Source organism: Aptenodytes patagonicus, chromosome 1 (genome assembly GCF_965638725.1).
Source record: "Aptenodytes patagonicus chromosome 1, bAptPat1.pri.cur, whole genome shotgun sequence".
Lineage (NCBI taxonomy): Eukaryota > Metazoa > Chordata > Aves > Sphenisciformes > Spheniscidae > Aptenodytes > Aptenodytes patagonicus.
This window is the reverse complement of record NC_134949.1, coordinates 56,393,468-56,414,521: the sequence shown is the minus strand read 5'-3', so window position 1 is coordinate 56,414,521 and position 21,054 is coordinate 56,393,468. Positions and strand designations below refer to the sequence as shown.

The 21,054-nt window shown below is 47.9% G+C and overlaps 1 protein-coding gene across 1 annotated transcript; it reads right to left on the bottom strand.

Annotated features, from left to right (window-relative positions):
* Positions 1-2,978: 2,978 nt before the first annotated feature.
* On the bottom strand, positions 2,979-18,860 carry NFAM1 (NFAT activating protein with ITAM motif 1). The gene is made up of 6 exons (XM_076328698.1): positions 18,470-18,860; positions 16,001-16,339; positions 14,818-14,927; positions 12,133-12,231; positions 7,461-7,547; positions 2,979-4,753 (listed from the first exon to the last, which is right to left on the bottom strand). The coding sequence occupies exons 1-6, from the start codon at positions 18,858-18,860 to the stop codon at positions 4,694-4,696; spliced, it is 1,086 nt and encodes a 361-aa protein (XP_076184813.1). The 3' UTR covers positions 2,979-4,693.
* Between the last annotated feature and the right edge of the window lie 2,194 nt (positions 18,861-21,054).

Below are 21,054 nucleotides of genomic sequence, written 5' to 3'. Positions count from 1 at the left end.
CATAACACAGTTTGGCAGCTTAAAGGCCTGGTTATTAATAGTGAAGTACCTAGTAACATGCTAGTTACTAACAGTAACCTGCATTTCTGTTTTATCATTAACAAAGAAAAACATTTTATCCCTGACAGTAAGTGGAGATGGGCTTGCCCTAGAATCAAGCGAGAGAAGACATTGAGGGTTCGCATTCTCCTCTTCCCTTGGAGATCAGGTAGTCACTGGTGCTCTCTGACCTTCTCCTTTTTATATTTATAAACTCTTAATGATACTTCACTGTGCATAGCAATTCTTGACCACCACAGAATCCCAAAACACAGAAAGAGTGGTATCTGAGCCTTCATCAGATTCCTGACACAGCAAAGAAGAGGAGCAGCATATGCTGCAAAGGATTTTTTCACCATGGACATACAGTAAATTTTCCCAAACCCAAGATAAGGTGCCGTTTCCAAACAGTGAAAGAAAGTGGTGGCAGCTCCAAGCAGCCCCCAACATCTGGCCAATTCTGCATTTCAGATGCCAGTCTGATCCAATGATGGTGTCAGCAGCCACTCTCCTATCCCTCACACAGGCAGCCCTGTGCCAAGACACTGGTATCCGATGAAGCTATTTCTCCAGACTTCACGGATGCAAAGGAGGGGAACCTGTCCTGTCCCCATCTCTTCACAGGTGCTGGTGGCACCTGGGCCATGGTGCAGAGCTGTGAGGGGTGCCAGAGGCACTGACCCCAGGGGTAGAAGACAGTCATGGCTGGGGATGTTCTGCATGGCTGTAGGTGCCCACCCCCGGAAGTCTGTGGTCTGGGGGCTACCAGGGGAGCTGGCAGGGGGATGTGGGCAGGCAGGGGACAGGAAAGGGAGCAGAGAGGACCTAGGGCACCATCTGGTGGCTTCACTCACTGCCTTTCCTAAATCCCTGTCTCACAGGGCCATAGTATTGCATGGCCAAGGGCTGAAGAAACAACAGGTCTTTCCAAGAGACAGCCCAGCAGGAAGAAGAAACCCCTGCCCTTAGCCTAGACTTGCACACCCTTAGGGCACTGCTGGGTGGGACAGCGGTGCAAACCAGAGCAGTAATAACCATTTCACTTGAGTGCTGTTCAGTTAAGCACCTCCCTTGATAAAGAACCAGCTCTAGCTGGGTATTTGGAGATGATTTACAGTAGTGACACCCCTGAAAAGGAAAAAGAAGAGTAGAAGTCAGAAGCGATGAAGGAGAACACTTTGGACTATACCTTGGACATACATTTCATTGTCGTTATCCACCACAGCAAGGTCTTTCTTATCTACAGATAAAGGCAAAATATAGTTGGCATGTTTCATATGACAGAACAGTACCCATGCAAGAGCTTGTCCTCTGCAGAAAAGGATGAAACCAACAAGCCAATGAACCACTCAAGTGCACCCCGGTTTTTGCCTTCTCAGATTAGGATTTGCTGTAAAGCATTGTGAAGGAGTTGTTTTAAAGGGACTAGATAACCTCAGTGTCACCAACATCCTTTGCAGCAATGCCGGCTACGACAACACATTAAGGATGATCACGGTGAGAGATTGCATCTCTGAAAACCAAAGGCTTACACCTGGTGGAGAGGGCAAAGGATCCTAGTGCTAACACGGCACCTCCTTTAGAAGAAGGCAGGCAGCGCATTTCCACCTCACACCACTGCTTACTTTGATAATGGGTCTCCACTTCCCTGAAATCCTGTCAATACAAAGGGATAATTCAACACCTGGGAATCAAAGATTATACCACTGTAACCTGAGAGCATGCTCTGTGCATAACAGCACCATGCTGGGGGAAGCAAGTGGAGCTGAGGTCCTTAGGGACACAGTTTTTAAGAGGAATCCATTCTCAACATTCATTTTAAAGCAAAACGTGTAGAGTGAACACAACAAGCCAGTCATCACCTCTCACCTTTGTAGAGCTGGGGGAGCCGATCCTTAATTTCTCTCTTTTTTTTTCAAATTGCTCAACACTTAAAAATTAACTCCTTTCCTGTTGCTAGTAATACTCATTTTCTGCATCTATTCTCATGGGCCATAGAGCTAGGTAAGACAAAAAGACCAAATGACTGCCTTTTTCCTGAACAAATCTCTGCTACAAAGTAGCTATACCAATATTATCTAAATTATATTTCCTAGTCTCTCCTACCTGTGCCTGAAGGCATTTCCTCGTACCTCCTTGGCAAACTCCGTACCATTTAAAAACAACCCTGCTCTCACAGTCTTCTGCTTTATACCTTTCTCTCTCACACACTCTGATGCTGCTGCGGCTGCCCATGGCCCACGATGCTAAAGCAGCAATATTAGCTTGTGGCTACGTAGCTTCAAAACTTCCCTTTTCTCATGCAGCAGCCTTTTACCCTTGCAGGGCCAATCCAAACCCCATTGAAATCAACACAGCGACTCCCCCCGACTTTGGCAAGCTTTGACACACAGCTGAAATCCCCAGACCTGCCAGTGTTTCTTGGAAATTGTTACTTTTTCACTTAATTGATCAGAAGCTGGTGTGATTCTTCCAGTACTTTAGCACTGACTGTTCTAGAATAGCCTTTTCTATTCCAAATACTGTTGTTCTTCTCAGGTTTCATTTTAAACAGCTTCAGCTACTTAATATATAGAATTGTTCAGGCATAAATGTAAGAAACACACTATTTAAAAAGATAACAGAAAGACAAGACAAATCAATTCACTGCAAAGTGAGATGCTTGCCAGGAAATTTCCAGTAGCACCCAGTATTTTTAGCATTTGTAAAATTTAAAAAGCAAAACACAAAAACTAAGCAGCATTATTTTGAAAGTTTTCACTTTTCATCTAATCCACCAGCTTCTGCTGAATATTTTATTGCCATACTGCAACATATTTATAATTCATCTCATCATTTCTTCAAATTTGTTAAGGAAAGGAATTGTTATACCTGTACAATCCTCTGTAAATTCTTCTGTGAACACAAAGGTTTTCAGGTCATATTAGTAAACACTGAAATTGTTGACTTCAAAAATATTTATTTATAATTGTCGCGATCACTTAACAAATGGAAAACGGGTTTAATAAGCCATGCTGTCTATTCATTGCTCTTTCTGAAATGAATTCCTCAACATTGGGAAGAGAAAAAGCATTTTCCTGTGGTTAAAGAAAGTCCAAATTGCATGTTTGAAATCTCTTCTAATAAAAAAGAGCAAAGCAATAAGCGGATTATCTCTTTAAACATAGTATAGGAAGGCTGGAGGCCCTGGAGACATTTTCCATAGCCTCTATCTCTGATGCATAGCAACATTATCTTCAACTAGAGAGGGTCCTATGACCCTGGAGCTCAATTTTAATTTGATCTTCTTCTTTAAAGAGGTATCTATGATTCCTCTCAAGTTATGCTGCATATTCTTATTTTGGGTTGGTTTTGTTTGCTTGTTATTTTGGTTTTTAATCTGAGATAAAACAGCCTCAGCTTTTTGATCCACTGGTTTGATCGTGTTATATGGATATTTAATGTAACCTCTTCCCTATCAGAACTAGAATATGCATCAGCACAAATGGTAGGCAAGTTCCAGCTGACAGGAGAGAAAGAGCTTGGATAGAAAATTCACCCCTAGGGCCTCCCTCCTCCCTCAGTCATTCTAAGTTTCAGAACTGGTCTGCCTGGCCAAATAATATATGGGGGCGGGGGTAAAGGAGCCTTATACCCTTGTGGGGAAATACTGGCCAGCTGAAACAAAGGCAAACCTATTGGTCCTGGTGGGACAGGGGTACCATGCCTGCTCCCACAGAGGCTCAAAATCCCAAGTGGTAACACTGCCCATTGCCAAGAAGAACAGGAAATTGGGGAGCTCGGCTTGAATTTCTCTGGGCTGGACCCTGGCCCCAGACCCGCTTGGCTTATGCAGCCCCAGCAAGGGAGTTTCCTCGGGTTCCCACCTCCTCATTCCTCTTCCTTGTTCTGGAAAGGGCAGTGCCACTGAGACATGTTGCCAGGCAGGGATATTGTCTGTTTTCCTTTTTTCCATCTTTATCTCTGTCGGTGCATCCAGTCCTCACTGTATACTGCTGATATTGCTGAAGGGAAAGCATTTACTCGGAGGCACTGATTTGAGTCGACTGAGTATGGTCACAGCAGGCATCTGTGACTAGTTGATGGGATTAGCAGATTATGAGAAAGCATGTTTCACTGTGGGGTTCCTGAGAAAGGAAAAATGGGCAGGTGGATGCTTGGATCTCGGTTAAACTATGCATGAAGGCCTGATGGCCATGTCAGGAAAGCTGTAGGCACAGGATCAGATGGAGTGCTGCAGGTCGGGATTGGAAAATCAAGCCAGCAAGCAGGAAGGTCTCTGGATTGTCCTATTATTTACAGAGGATCAAGATTTAAGTATTTCAGCCAGGCCAGGTGAGAGAAACCTGCACAGATCCCATCTGCACCATTTCTAAGATACGTGTGAGTGCTTGACAAAGACAGCCTTGCTTTTTGCATCAAACGGTTCTGCTGCAAAATAGCTTTGCTGCATCAGTGCAGACTGAGCCCCGGTGGGATTTGAACAGATGCATTCTGTTGTTAATGAAGGGCAGTTTAGAAGAAGCCAGGGGTTCACAAGTCCCTCGTGGCTGTGCCCTGAAGTCTGTGGATCTCTGCAGAGAACTGGGGATGTAAGAGAGTAGTTCCGCCACACAGAAAGATGTCTGGTCCACATAGGGTCAGATTTTCCCTGTTAGATATTCTCATACAAGGTATCAGAGGATTCTTCTAGAGTTGCTTGTTTCTTATGTGTCTGCAGAATGATGAAAAGGAGAAAAAAGAAATGGAGGAAAATTATTCAAAGGAAGATGAATTAATTCTTAATAAGCAGACACTGACATTTGTTCTGTTAGGAATGGCTATAAGTGAACCACTGAAATGGAAGCCACTACGGTGAGAAATGTTGCTCCGCCAGAGACGAACGTGACTAATCCAGCCCAAGGGATAAAGATGCCTCCTTTACTTGTCACTCTTCCCCCAAAAAGCTGTCAGACAGGGAGAGGAGGGAAAATTGGACTTGGTAAAAAAATAAATCACTTTGGATTCTGTGAAGGAGGAATTCCCTGACCTCCTCAATCCTGTTTCTTCAACAGTTGAGTCTATTCCTCACAACCGTTCCTTGTGTAGACAAGGCGCTGACAGACTGATATTTTAAGCGCTGTGTGGCACAGGCCTGCTGTAAGCAAGGTTACACAGCAAGTAGCTGAAATGCCACCGGGTGAATGAAGCCCTACCTACACTAGCATTTTCTCTGTTGCCACTACCAAAGGGAAACATTTTACAAAAGTGCTGAGTGCAGGCACCTCCAACGCATGTGGGATTAACCCCTCGCTACCCAAGCTGGCTGACAGTCCAGCGTGACAGCATGCAAATGCTCTTGTTTCAGGGGCTCTCTGCCCTGCTTCCCTTTACAGCCCCCGCTCTGTGCGCAGCATCCCACAGCAAGGGCTGGACTGGACCCTCCGCAGCAGAGTCAGCCACGGTTCAGCAATCCCAGCTCCCACTCACAGGCCAAACCCACTGGCCCACAAGTCTCGCTCTTAGGGAAAACACCCTGTTATATTCTGGCGCAGCCAGCTGGAGGACAAGTGCCCCAGGCGGTCATAGCCCAGGATGACTGAAAGGGAAGCTGATCAAGGTACTTGCAACAGTAGTGGAAAGCGCAGTCAAATTCTCCTGTGCAGAGATCACGAGGCCCTGCCACTCACACTTCCCTTCCTTCTGACCAGCACAAGAACCGAGGATACTTGGTGGTGTCTGCTCTTGGTGTGAGAGCTCATCCCATCGCCTCTCTTTGCTTTCTTCTCCTTTGTTTCTCCCATGTCTGCTTTGACCTTTACCCCACCCTGGCTGAGACTACCAGCACCAGACCCACTCACACACAGACGTTCCTTTGCTCTTACTTTGTTGCTTTGCTCCTGCTCTGTTTTACAGATCCGCTGCCCCCCAAAGCAGCAGTTGAGTGGTTGGGGCCACACACAAGCAATTCAGCACAGCCCAGACGGCTCCATGGTAGGGAAAAAACCCGCACACATACTGCATCTCATCATCCAGACTGAATCGTTTCCACGGGGGCAGCTGATAAAGGTATACACAAGAATAAATAGCACAGGGAAGAGGGATCAGGACCTACTGTTCTCCCTATCCGACTAATTCAAAATGCAGCAAGAACACAAAACCAGGGATGCTGTCTTTTCTAGTGCATATGATGCACTGGGGTATAAGACAGCCTATATAAAACAACCCATCCTTCCCCTCAATAATCAGATACCTGCCACCGCCTTTGCTACCACCAACCACTGTGGTGCCACAGCAGTAACTGCAGGAGGCCAGTGGCCTTGGGACTAGACTACATGGCAAGTAGCTCTGACACAGAGGAGGCCGCTTGATTTTAGACCATCTTTTCCTAAAAGGTGGGAGTTGTGAAAATGCCCCAGACACTGGAAAACACTGTCCTTCATGAAACAGAGGGATGGTGCCAACTGAAGCTAGTGCCATGCTCCACACTGCACAGGCAACCTGGGAAACTCCCCCCAACAGGACATCAGTGGGAGGAAGCAGGCGACACTTTTCAGGAACATTTTCTAACGTTAGAAGGGTGAATATATTTTTTAAGCAGATAAGAGGTCTGAAGGGGAAAAGAACAACAAAGTTCTGAGGACAGGAAGGAAATGTTCCCTGGGGTGCCTGATGCAAGTTTTGTCCCTATGAAACAGCTGATGCCTGCCAAAGGCAGGGTAGAGGGCTGTGTGGACCTCTGGTCTGCTTCATGTGGCCCCCACAACTGATCGGCACCTGCATATTCCGAGTTGCAGCTACTTTCACTATGAGTGGATTTAGTTCCTTGTCTCTCACATGTAACTCCCAGCCCAGCCAAGAAGATCTGAGCCCAAAACATACCCACACTGCCTTTTCCTGAGCCCCAGAGCTGACAGAGACTGTATCAGCCCAGCCTCTGTTCAGACTATCTTAGCTTCTGCTACCATGAAATGGCTCTCAGGTGCTTAATGCTGGTGAAAGCAAAGCTGTGGCCAGGGTCTGCCTCCAGTGCACAGATTCCTCTGCCCCAAAGGACTTCTCAGCTGCCTAAATAATCTGGAAAGGGCAATAGTGGGGACCAGCATCTGGCCAACTCTCCACAAACGTCAGTCCCATTCAGAGGGAGCAGTGATGCCAAACCTCTCAATGCCTTTCAGCGTACGTCATACAGCAAAGCATCTGCATGAAACCGGGACTGCCAGAACTGGTAGAGCTGCAGAAGCAAGGGTTCTGCCGGAAGAGGAAAGATAGGCTACATGTGCAGCACAGCTGGCGAGTGGATGCCACATCCCGTTTTCCCCTTTCGGTGGGACTGGAGACACACTTACTGCCTGCTAGGGCCATGGAGACTCTGTGGATTTTCTTTCCCCATGTGCCCAGTGCATAAGGGAACTCTCCAAGAACAGGGCCCCAGCCCTTACCTTCCCTGGAGGACTCTTTCTGGGTGACGGGTTGTTTGTGTTGTCCTTGAGGATAGAATAGACATCAACTTGCTGCAAATCCAGGCACTGCACAGGGAAGAAAGAAGAGAGCAGGGGTCAAATAAATTACTTAGGTTTAAGACAACTAATTGCCCACTGGGTTGTTCCCCATCTCGTGCCTGACATTTTTTAGGAACCCCTGCCATCTTCAAAATTTTGAAGTTCCTGACCTGAACTTGGGCAAAAAGAAAATCCTTTCCCCTTGAATTCTTTACAGTGCAGCTGCATTGTCTTCCTTTTTCAGGCTCACAGAGATGGGCTCTGATGTTACCTACCCTGTGTAAGGCAGTGGAGAACAATGCCAATGCCCTTGCCTCCCTCCACTCCAAATTGTCCCAGAATGCAGAATAAAGACCCCTCTGCCACACAAAAGGATATTGTGCATCATGGGGACCACAGGTAACTGGCAGTGCTCCGCATTGCCCAAGACTGTTTAGGTGCCTGACACCCACAAGCTCTTGCTCATGGTTATTCTGGGCATACAAGAGTGAGAAGAGAGGTGAGGCTGAGGTCCTGAAGCACAAGGGCTGTCAAAAATAGGAAACCCTACATCAGGCATGATTTCTATTTATTTTCTGGGTTTTTTTCCAAGCCAGAACTCTTCTTTCTTCTTAGAGTGAGCAACGAATAATAAAAAAAAATCAATACACTCTCAGGCCCTCAAACATATCCGTGGTCCCACACAGCTACACAGAGAAACACACACATGCCCTACATGCGTATGCAGCCTCTGGTCCCCCAGGTAATCGTGTCACAGGAGATGCATGTCAGTTTGAGTGATGTTCCAGCTCTGCCTGAAGGATCAAACATAACAATCGGGAGGACTTTTCCATGTGTGTTTCAAGGATGACAGCAGGTTGCCAAGGTGGCTGTTTCTCTGGCAACAGGAAGATGGGAGGAGCTCCAGCCGCAAGAGGGGCAGATGGTATTAGTGGAGAGACTGCAAAGGAGCGAGGCGCCCTGCAACACAGCGAAGAGGACGAGCAAAACATGGAGGCTTGATTCTTGGGCTGCCAATCACCTGAACCCGCATCATTTCATCTGGAGTTGCTAACCCTCAGCATCTTTCAGGATCGTGGCCAGCAGGACGGTGGTTTGAACAGGACCAGATGATAGAGGAGCAGCATTTGGGAGTGGGGCTTGGAACAAACAGGCACTCAGACAGGAGGGGGCCGCAGTGAACAGAGCATCAGACAGCTCTCCCATTCCCACCCCTCCTCCGGGAACAGTCAAATACTTTCACCTGTCTGCTTCCCACTCCCAACAACCCGCTTGCCTACACAGACATTCCCAACTATTCGCATGTAGACATGCACACACAGAAAAACCCATTTCCCCGTCCTCATTTTCAATTCTCTTTGTGATGCTCGCAGTGAGGACCTCATCCTGTGTGCTGCGCTCCCAGCAGCCTGGCTCCATGTCCCCTTGGCAGGACAGGTGGCCTCTTTCACTGCTCTAGTCTGAAGCCACTTGCAAGCAAGAAGGACCCTTTTGGTTTTTAACCTCCAAAAAAGATTCCCTCCCTCCACAAGCCCTCTTCCCATGGAGGCTGTTGACAATGGTGGTCCTTTGCTGGCCAGTTGAAAAGCCAGTGTCTCCAACTGCCATCTGCAAATTAATTACTTTTACTTGGTCACTGAGCACCTGCTACTGTCACAGTGGAGGCACACAGCCTCTCTCCTCCCCGCTGGCAGATGCCTTCCTGTCCCTGAGCAGCCTCCTTGCCTCCCTCGCACCGGGAAAAGCTCCTGTGCTATGGAACCTGCCTGCGCTGCAGGAGTTCTGTTTGGTGCTCAAAAAAACTTGTTTGAAGTGTAAAGCGGATGAAGTGAGTCCCTCCGATTGTTATTTCCAAGCTGCTCATTAACTAGGCAGCTAAGCTGGAAGACAGAGGAAAATACAGGTTTGGGTCTGGGCAGTGCAGTGAGGCAGAGCTTCTCCGGGGCTGCAGGAGGACAAAGAGGTCAAGGAACACCTGGCAGTGTAGTGGGAACAAAGTGGGTGCCCAGCTGCCCCCTTATTACCAGGGCTTTTTGCTACCTGCTGCTTTTCACTGTGTACACCCACCCCCAGGGACCATGAGGCAAACAGTGGCACCTGGAAGAGCCAGTGGGGAAGGCATTTGCTCCTAGGGATGTTCAGCAGGATTGGCTTTGCAGAAGGTGTGCTAGGGACCCTTCTCACACCAGGGGTGAGCCTTGCTGCCGTGTAGGATAACACAGAGCATTTAATGAGCTGCACCAGCCAGTTCCAAGCCCTTACTTTGATGTCCAGTGCTGCCTCCTGTTGCTCCTGCTCCCAGCTCCAGGCCTGCAAGGACACTGTGGTTCCCTGACCCGACTTTTTTCCAGACTCTGACCTCTTGCTTTCCCCCACAGATAGCACATCTGGCACATGCTGGCCTCCTGTCCCGCCCCCTAATCTCCGACCTCCTTCTTTATCTCATCACTTGGAGTTACTTCTCACTTGTCTTTCCCTTTTCCTTGCCTTAGCTTACCCTTAGGCTGACCACAGATTTCTGCCCTCCCCATGAATTAAGCACTAAGTGTTCAACACCCGATTTAACACCAATGGGTTTTCACAACGCACCCAATTTCAAATGCAATTTGTAGGGCTGGGTTTACACCATGCAGAGTCCCAACGAAATTTAGCAGGGGGGCACCAGAGTCATCTTTCAAAGGAAATAAGGTTTGTCAACTTTCCACTCCCCTCACCTGTCCTGAGGGCCCATCCAGCGCAGAGTCTCCATCCCAGGGCTCTCACCCTCTCTCCCCCATTAACTTCCCTGTTACACCTCACAGCCCCGTGCTCCCCCCTCCTCACCTCGCAGCCCTGCTTTCACCACGTGTGGTGTCTGCAGCGGGAGTTGCTGCTTCATGCCTGAACAAGTCACCCCGCAGCAGCTGCTCCACGATAAAGTAACCTCCAGTGGGCGGGCTGGTACCCCCCAGCTCGCAGGAGATGGTCCGAGGCTGCTTTCAGCTCTGCCAAAGAGGGCTGAGCCACCTGCCCCGCACACCGGGCTGGCTAAGAGCCACACACAGCTGGCGTGTGGTCAATGGGCTTCGGGGGAAGGGTCCACAGGGCTCCTGCAAGCACAGGGGCCCAGCCAGCTCCTGGGACTGCCTGTGCCTAAGGCTGGCTCTGCTGACTTGCTATATTAGCCTTAGTGGGGCCTCCTGAACGGAACAACATGATGAAACATGTAATTAAGATGGAGCTAAGGATGCATGACGAGGCCGACTGAGCGAGAAATGGATTTGATTTTTTTTTTGTCTCCTTGCAGAAACCATCCACTTCAGCAGGAAACTACCCATTCGGATTTTTATAAGCCTGAATTAAAAAGAAATTACTTGATACAAATGGAAAGGTTTATAACCTGCAACCTCCTTTACCCAGAGCATTGCTTTTTGCCCAGAATAAACATATCACATTCAATATATAATGCTTTCTTTTAAACCTCTACTCCAAAAATGAAAGGGCCACAAAACGGTGCCCCCCCACCTGCGAAGTGAGAACGAGAAGGGAGCAGGCCCATCCTCTTTTTCAAATCTGTGCCCTATCATGTCTCCTGCCTTCTTGGCAGAGCTTTGCTTCTCTCTGTAGTACATTCTCCAGAGCTTCGTTTTGTTTAGTTTAAATGATTAATGCAGCAGAGCTTACGGGTTTTCCTCAGAGAGACTTTTCCAGCCCTTATAGATCTCGCAGTCAGAAAGGTTTCCTAATATTCAGGCAACAGCCTTCTCTACTCACTTTCATTTTATTCCTCCTCGTTCGTCCCACAGATCATGGGGGGAAAAAAAACCCAACCCTTCCCTTCTTAGTGGAACAGCCCTCCCATGGGAGTAAAAGGAGAAAAAGGAATCCATTTTAAATGGAGCTGGATGGGTTGTAAATGGGATTAGGGGTCATGGTTACTTGAGGTAGCTGAGGTCTGGGCCTGACATTTCAGGAGAGCCACTCCAATCCTATTACCTATGACGCTGACGCTACTGGGCTCAGGGAGTGGGAGCAGTCAGCGTTCCCCCGTTTGAGAAATGGAAAAAGGAGATCCTATGCAACGAAAAGGGATATGTTCCAAAAAAGAGACTCCCTTCACCTTCCTCCTGCCTTTTCCCCCCCTGAGAGCTAGTCAGCCTGCTCAGGACTGCAGTGGTCCATGACACTGACACCAGTGAAGGTGTCGCAGCAGGAGCTCTAAACAGCTGGGTTTATTGTGGGGAGCACTTCTCTCTGCCCCTTTCCTGAGCCATCATTCTTGAGACCCTTCTACCTCTACCACCAGGAAACCTCTCTGGCCCCACACTTGCTACTCAGTGCTGCCACACTGCTGGCAGAGGGAAAGGTGCTGCCCAGCAGGGCATGGTGCAAGGCTTTGGCACTGGGGAGGCCATGAGTGGGACCAGGATGGAGACACGCAACATGCACGGTCCTGAGAGGAGCTAAGCAGGGCAGAGCACAGGAGCAAGGTCACCAGTACCAGGCTGGTATGCAGGTATTGCTTATGATTCACATCATGATACTGGCATTGTCTGTACCATGGCAAGGCAGGGAAAGGAAGGGTTGTACCACAATGCGGACAGAAAGGATGGAGGGCGATTCTGGTACTCACGTCATAGACAGGAGGTGGTGGTGGTGGGCTGGCTGAAGGGGGCTGCGTTTCCACCTTCTGTCTCAGGATATTTAGCTGGTTGCTTCTAAGGCACAACACCTGCTGAGGACAAGACACCAAATGACACATTTGGAGAAAACACCATCTCCCCAAAGATGAACTGAACACTAACGTCCTGTCAAAGCCAGCTGCTCGCACACCCCCTGAGTGCTTCCACAGCAAAGAGTGCTGGCACTCTCTGCACAGTGTGGGCCGGTCCCTTTTCTCACCACAGGGTAAAATGGAGGAGTCTGATGACTTACACTGGAGCAGTGGAAAGGAGAACTGGGCTCTGTGCATACATAGAAATCACTTCCACCACTGAAACTTAGCTGGATGGAAGGTGTAAGTATTTAACAGCACACAACAGTGCTGTAGGACAGGGAGTAAAGCAGGGCCCTGTTCAAAGCGTGGGGGGGAATTTCAGAGCAGCAAAATGCAGTGACTTTGGTCAGGATTTGGCTGGGAAGCTTTTGCTAATACACAGAGTCTAGAGAAGAGCACCAGACGACCACTGATGATGACATATTGTCAGTGATACACTAATGTGCAAGACCAGCATGGAGTTGAAGGAAGAAGGTCTCTTCCTCTGAAACGTTTCTTGCATCGGATGAGCTCTCCTTGAACACACTCCATTCACGCACAGATAAGGGTTAGCCCTGCTCAGCAAGCAAGAGAGGAGGCAGAAAAGGCAGAAGGCTTTGCTAAGTATCTCTGTTCTAATTCGGAAAGAAGTGGGATGATTATATTCACATCACATGAAAACGATGAACTGCTTTCCAGTCCATTAGTAACTAAGGAGGATGCTAAATAGCTTCTCTTAAAGATAAACATTTTTAAACCAGCAGGTCTGAGCAAGCTGTGGTGAGAAATATGGGCTGTGTTCTGCAGGAGGGCAAATGTAATGACTGAATGATCTCTTCAGACCCCAAGGAGAGCCCGTAGGTCTGAGACTTGCTGGCCCACCTCAAAACCTAGAGATGCCAACCGGCAAGTCGTGACAATGCCTCCCTCCTCATCCCCATGGAGACACTGCCTAGGCAAGCAGAGATGGGGGCCTGTCTCCAGCCTAGTCACTCTGCCGCTTACACTCCTTCCCCCTCCATCAGACTACCTGCAAGGTAAGTCTCACGAGATTAGCAGGTCAGTTTTCAACCTCATGATCTCTGACTGTGTGTGCTGAAGCTGATGCTCCTTGGAGTCATAGGACTGTACCAGCAGCACAGCCTCCACATAACAATGCATGCAGGGAGTCTGCTGTCATGGTGGCAGAGAGCAGGTTGAAAGAGTAAATATGGGGGGTACTCCACCTAGAAAACAACAATCCCCAAACTACATTCTAAAAGACATCAGGTTTTTTTAAGCCAGCCTTGAGATCTCTGGAAGAATGCAGAGGATGCTGTTTTGAACGCCTGAGGGTGGCAGTACTAGGAGTAGTAAGTTTTCCCCAAACAACACGGATTCCAGTATCACGACTCCAGAGTTTTTTCCACAGGGCCCGTCTCATCCAGATCCTTCAGCCCTACTTTTGGCTTTTCTTCTCCTGCTCTCTACATCCTTTCTTCTCTACTCCTGGTTTCCTCTTTGCCCTCAGCTACTCATCCCAGCTTCCACTTCCTTACCCAGCTGGTCCCAACCTGTGCCACTGGTCTGCTCACCTGAGGGGCCCTGTCAGTCCAGTATTAACACCCTCCTCCAAGCTCCAGTGCTTCCTCACTCCAGATTCCAGTTCCAGTTTCCCTCCCAAGGCTCCTTCGTCCAGCCTCACAGAATCACTGGTGCCTCTGAAGATTGCTTAGTCCAATCCCCCTCTGCTCAAAGCAGAGTCAACTAAAGCAGGTTGCTCCTCAGGTCTTTGTGTCTCTCTTTTTTTCCAGTTAGTTGGGACTTCCACACAGGCTTCCTTGGGATCCTTGTCCTGACCTTCCCCTCTCACTCTGTCTCTTAATGTTTTCTCTGCCAAACGCATGCCCAAGACTCTGGTCCCCATCCCCTCCACACTGCAGGTTGTTTTCTTCTATGGTGCCCGAGCCATGGCTCAGGAACGCAGTTGCACGGCCTCCTTGCAATCAGGTCATGCCCTTGCACCAGAGTAGCCCCCATCTTGAAAGATGATTAGAAACAGGGAAAGTCCTGCCCTCCTCCTGCCACCAGGACTGCAACAGACTTGCTTGGGTGCACAGGATGTTACCTGTCTGACTGGCACCGTGTGGAAAGGCAGCCTCACAGGGGCTCCTTTAGACAACTGAGCTGCTAAATTGACAAGAGCCATGGCTGAGCATACACAAAGTGCAATTTTCCAAAGACCCATCACAAGGCTACATCTCCTTGAATATTCTCAGGGCCAGCACACTGCTAGTGTGACTTCTTGCCCTGTGTCAGATCCTTGCTCTAAAGCAGTGCATGCCGGAGTCAAAATGATTACCAGAATTTCTTTAATGGACAAACCAATGACTCGTTTTGTCTTTCCTGTAATCTTTTTTCTCAGAAAGATTGAACTTAAAAAAAGAAAATAAACCTGAGGCAGACACCCAGCATGGAAAATTTCAGCATGGGGACTTCCAATCCAGCCAAGTTAGAAGCAAGTGAAATAAATTCCTAGAAGGGGTTGTGTCAGGTATTGCTTTTTATTTGGTTATAACTTGCCTTTCTTTTCCACAGAAGCAGAGCTGTTGCGGTGATGCTCAATGCAGCAAGAAGAGCAGTAAGGGTAATGAGGATTTCCCACCCATAAGAGGTCTCTACGTACCCTGTACCTGTAAGAAAGAGGGCAAAAGATTCACAGTGTGAGCGGAAGTTACAATCCTGCTGCATTTTTAACCCTGGAAAGAGCCTTGAGAGAGCTAAAATGCAGAAGCAGTGCAGAATATGGTGGCACAGATGCACACACCCTTCAAAACCTAGTCTGACTGAACAGAGAGCAGGGTGCAGCTGAAGAATCACGCAAAAGAGACAGGATATAAACAGCTGCACCTCATGTAGATTAGAGGGACATGACATAACTATGAGAGCCAAGAAAGGTGGTAGTTAGAGGCTGGCAAAGGTCTTTAGTGATAGGGGCAGAAAGACAGATGGTGGAAAGCACATAGGCCACACAAACTAGCAGGGTGGGTACTGTAGGTATCCTCTGACCAGTGTAGCAAAGCTCCTTCCTCACAGCTCTTAGCATTTGCACTTTCTAAGAAGTTTTTCATACCCAGCATTCAGTAATGCAAATCCAGCCAGTCAGCAGCATGCATGTCCTTATCACTTTTCTATAACATTCCTCTTATCGTGACCTGAAGCTCTCCCTTGCTTTCCAGCCTGCGCATTAACGGAACAACCACCCCCTTGTACCACATGGAAAAGGGGGAGGGAGTACAGTGAGCCCCTAACCTGTTCATGAGCCCCTAACGGTGAGCGCCTAACCTGTACATCTGATTATGGCGAGCACCCTAACCACTGACCTTGTGTTCAACCATCTCTGTCACACTGCTAAAGACTAAACCGCACTGTGTCCTGGACACTGACACCTAAAAGCACCCTCTGACCCAGTGCCCAGGCTCCCTGGTTAGACACTGACTTTACACCTGCTGTTCCCAGGAGGCTGTGGCAGGGCAGATATAAATTACTGCATCTTCATGTCCCCATCTGTGCATGGGGAACAGTAGCACAGATCACCTGTGTAAAGTGCATTCAACTCTGATAGCATTAAGTATTGGGCATAAAGTATTATTCCCACCTGACTTCATAGCGTGTTTGGGTAGAGGAAAAGAGCAAAGATCATCTTTTCATAGCCAGATCCAGCTGATTTTTAACCACCTGCCCTTCCTTCTGATTGTTCACTTACCTCTAGCAAGGACAAACACTCCCTTTCCCATTTTCTGCATGTTATTCCATCTGACCTTGCAGTAGTATGTGCCAGTAGAAAAGGTGTTTTCAAGTGGCATGATTCTGTGGTCGTAAGATATGACAGCAGTCGTATTCTCTTTTCCAGAAGGGATGGCTACATTTTCCAACCTACTATAGATGGATGTATTCTGACCCAGTGAATTAATCCAGTAATAGAAGATTGAAAATTTGGTGTATTTCGCCGTGTAAGGGAAGATGACTTTACAGGGAATGGATATTCCTTCCTTTAGCAGTGCAACCTGGATTGGAGGTTCCTGCTGTACATCGACCTTTCCCCCTGTAAGGGTAATAATTGTTAACAGTCACCTAACATCGCTTTAAGTCAGGAGAGGACTGCTGCCCCAAAGACAGGATCACACGGTGAAAATAACCGTATGTCAGGAAGCGTGCCCGTAGCACACAGCATTGGCCCTTGTCAGAAATTGAGTGATTCAGAGCATGTGCCCTGTGTGATCTGCCACATTTCTTAGGTAATTGCTGTGTGATTTGTGATAGCCTGTTGCATTCACAGGCTTCCCCTTTTCCCTTGTGAGCTCCTCCATACAACGCCAGCACGCAGAAAGACAGGAAATGAAGCAGGAAGTGAACTGATTTTGCAGTGGTGTGATACTATATTTACAGCGGATGAATAGAAAGCAATTTTCCAAGACAAACGCTAGCTGGACATCTCCTGAAACTCCTGAGTTACAAACCTCTGCTTGGGCATCTACATGTGCCCATGCGATGACCCGGCGCCAGTGAACATGCTGTACGCAAGCAGGTGTTATTGGTGGGACCGTGTATTTCTGAAGCACAAGTAAGGAAGGAAATTGCATATTCTGCACAGGGGCCAGCACCGGGGCCATGAGAAATAAGGCACAGCTTAATCACTCCAAACTCTTGTTGCCATAAATGGGCAGCAAAGAGCAAGACTCAATGCTAGATATGGGCACTATCTGCAGAAGACTGCAGATCTTAAGTATCTATACGTGACAGTATCTTAGGCAGAGAGATGGGAGATCATGCCCCTTCATGTGCTTCCTCCTTACATAGACAGGGCTGCTGAAAGTGATCTATCACTGCAATTCAGTAGACAATGATGTCGGGATTTACAAGAGAGGATGAATAAGCACAGATGGGGAACCACACCATAGTTCACTCCCTGTGTTGTTTAATAAAAAAATAAAAAAAGCTAAGAGTAAGCCATGGGCTAGTAAGGAGCCTGGGGTACAGGACCTCTTTGGCTTCCCAGCCAAATCTGGGTTTAACGTCAGGCAGTCTCTGGATCTATTTGTTTGGCAGCTGGCATAACACCACACATAAAGCAACTTAAGAGGAGGACTGCGCAAACCATTGTTGTCTTTGAAAAAGGGAACTGGAAACTTACACACACGTCTTCTTACAAAATGAAGGATTCTTTCAGAGACATGAAAATAGAAAGGGAAAAAAAAAGTAGATAGAGAAAGTAGGGGATGGGCAGGCTTTTCCATTCATGCTTTTGATGGGATTCCCTGGGGCTCTGCATCTATGAACAGGCTCAAAACAAGGCATTAAAGCTGTTCCAGAGCACAGCCAGGCCTGCTTTCCTGTCCTCGTGCACTAATGCTGCATCGCAACAGCAGCATCACCTCTGCACAGCGGGACTCGGCATCGGAAAAGGCAACTCAGACTTAGTGCTGCTGAATGCCGAGCACTGAGGAAGCACTGGGGGGGCAATAATTGAAGGAGGGCACAGCCACTGTCCAGAAAGGACTGTTGGGATGTAACATCCATTAAGGAAAATACTCTACAGATGACATAGCCAGGGACAATAGCCTGAGAGTAAGGAAGAGCTTAGGTTACATCACTCGAAAAAGGTTCTTAGCCGTAAAAGCAACTGAGATACAGTACAGTCCTAAGGGACATGCTCATTCGTTGTGAGTGCACAGTCCTGTGTACAGTAGATACAATATTATGGAAAGACAGTAACAGAAAGTCCTGCAGACACTGTAGGAGTGATAACCCGAGCGGACTCTTCTGGGCCTTATTTTCTAAAATCATTCATCATCCTTCTCCTCATCTCTACCCAGCAGAACACACATGAATATAGTTCCTATACAATTCCTATACAAGGCATGGCTGAGCACTGCTGTAACAAAACAGGGGAGAGATTCATCTTCTTACAGTATCCCAGGAGCCATTAGCCTGAGAAGAACATGCCAGGGAAAAAGCCAAACCGTTTTATTTAGGTTATCTAGCCCTTCTCCCATGTTTCCCCTTTCCTGAGGATTCTCTCTCTCAGCTTTGAAATGCTTAAAAGACAGAAATAGCAGCAGCGTGCAAATTCCTAGAGGGGATCTCTGGAAATTAGCAAAAGATAGCAGCTGGAAATGCTCTAATATGAACAAATGTGAGAGTAAACAAAAGGAATTAAAAAACGCTTTTTTACCTCTACACTGAAGCAACCAAAGAAACAGGAAGGTGACTTTTAGATTAGAGGCCATGATGGGGGTCAAAGGCTGTAAGAAAGCAACCAGATACGAAGATCCAAAAGGCGTAAGAGATGGGGGGTTGTCAGGTATTTCCACGCCCGGGCAGCTGGTTGATCCTCTCCCGTTCACGAAGGGATGGGCGGGATGGACACACACTGCTTTTGGCAAGCTGTTCCTGGCAGATGCAGGCTCTTCTGCTTTTTGGTCAGACTCCTCCCCGCTCCAGGGTTCATTTCTCTGTGCTATTGCGATGGTGTTACACCTACCAGTGGGTGCCCAAAGATTAGACCACAAGCTCTTTAACACATAGAGCTTTGTCTCCTGATGACCATAAAATATCACATGCATTTAAAACAAACTTTGTCACCTTCCACAGTGACCGAAGCCCCATGTTGGAATATGGAAAAAAATGTGTTTTGACTGATGCAGATCGAGGCCATTTGAGGTGAATATGGTCAAATTCAGTGAAGGATTCAACTGACTCTGGAGTGATGGACAAGCTTAAAAGTGGCGCAGTGGGATTTTTACCATAATTTTGCAAGGATTTGTTTACACAGTTGTTTTGGAACAGCTATTCCTGATTATCTCACTGCATGGACCATCCAGGCTTTGGAATAAGGGCACCTTACTTGAAATTTTACTCGAGTGCTTTGTTCACATGGGGAAGCTACTGAGCAGTGCCACAGGGTGTGGGTTCAGGGAAGAGTAGCACCATTAAACTCCTTTATGTGAACACTCAAGTGTGGGATCACCTGTTTTGCCTTCCATGTGGAAAACAAGTACCCACACCAGCAGTCAGTACAGAGGAATGGCTCCACTGTCCTCCTGACCGCACAAAACTTCCCTCCGCAGCCAACTCCTCCACCAGGTCATTTTGGAGGAAGGCACTCATATTCCAGAAGTGAGAACAAACAGACAGCGAATTCATCCCTAACAGCTGTGATGTTTCAGATCCACACAATGCTGCCTCTGAATCAGCTTCGCAATGCAGGCAAGCCTTAAGAAATCTATTGTAGGGAAATCTAAGGAGAGCCCTTTGAAGAAGAAAACCCTCTCTTTGTGGAGGATCCTGCCGCCTATACTCATGAAGAGTCTTTGATTTCGACGAAAGTTTGTTTTTAGCTAACACATCTGCAATGCAACAGCTGAGCAGCGTCTGACTCAAAAAAAACCTGGCATCTGAGAGGTCTTCACTTCTCTCTAGGCAGCTTCCTCCTTTCGCGCTTCTTGTGAGACATTTGCACTTTGCTGCAATTTCAAGGGTGCCTGCTCACACGGGCTGTGGAGACTGGTGGGGGATGGCCGTGCTGGGAAAGACCTAAGAAGGTAGATGAGCCTGTAAACTGCGCATAGTTGAGACCACTCTTTATGGTATTTTTTTTATCCCTTCAGAGTTTGGAGGAGTGAGGTTTGCTCCAAAGCAACCTTTGGTTTACAGCATTTTTTCTCCTGTTCAGACTGGGACAGGTCCTCAAGAGGAAGGGGTCTTGACACAGGGGGCGGCACGGGGCAGCACGCAGCTGCGGCCGCTGTGGCCCCCTGAGTCCAGGGACGGCTCCGATACCTTGCTGAGAGCCCTGACAGATGGGGAGAGGAGCAACTGGCTTTGTGTGGCTCTGCAAGGCTGGTGCAGCAGCTGCACTCCTCCAGGGAAGGTTTAGCTCAGATTAGCCAAAACCAACTCCTCTCCCCAAGACATGCTGACGTGAGCTGCACGGGGCTGGTCTCAGCTGGAAATCGCTCCTTGCAGGTCTTAACGCCGAGCAGCAAGGACAATCAAGAGCAGTAACAAGACACTCGGGGCCCACTTGGTATTTCAGATATGTAGGCACAAATCAGGCAGCTGTGGCTCTGGGGGGCTGTGGGGTTACAACAGCGCTTGGCAGCATTTCTCAGGCCTGAGCAGCATCTCAAGGTGGTTAGGGCAGGGAGGGAGAAGGGGGCAGGGGCTTACTACCCTCCTGTGGAAGAACTCTGCTGAACAGTGAGGGCTTCCTCGGCTCTTATATCACACTCATCCCCATGGTAGTGCGCAGCTTTGCAATTTCCAGCATTGATGTATTTCTAGAGGACAGAACATGCTGCTCCTGTCAGTGATGTGTTTTAACTGTTATCAGCATTTATCTGCTTCAGGAATTCAGAGCGATAAGTGGATTAAGTGCAGTAGGTTTGGAGGGCTGCTAGGTCAACATCCTCCTTCCGTCCTTTCTCTTCTCTTCCTATAAACAACCCTGTTGCCACTCTAAATGCCAAGTCCTAGAAATATTGCTGTCTGGAATTTAAAAAAAAATATATATATAGATCTAGCATTTCAAAAGAGATCACACGTAAGACTCAGCTGTGGGATTAGAGGCATGGCCAGGCCAGAAATACATTCACTGCTGGAATTTGCTATGGTAGAGCTCGCTAAAAAGAAATGGCTTTGAAACGACTACCCAGCAGCTATTAACTGTGAGACAGGATGACATTCTGTTCCTTAGAGCCTAAAGGGAGCCTGAATCTTTGAATGTTAAATTCTAATTCAATTTGGTCTGGGGATTCT

Excerpts from the sequence above, each read along its gene's own strand:
- NFAM1 (XM_076328698.1), bottom strand. The coding sequence starts at position 18,860 with ATGCATGTGATATTTTATGGTCATCAGGAGACAAAGCTCTATGTGTTA. Across the intron at positions 14,928-16,000 it reads AGTGTTTGTCCTTGCTAGAG|GTACAGGGTACGTAGAGACC; the intron begins GTAAGTGAACAA and ends TCTTTCTTACAG. Across the intron at positions 12,232-14,817 it reads TGCTTCTGTGGAAAAGAAAG|GTGTTGTGCCTTAGAAGCAA; the intron begins GCAAGTTATAAC and ends TGTCCTCAGCAG.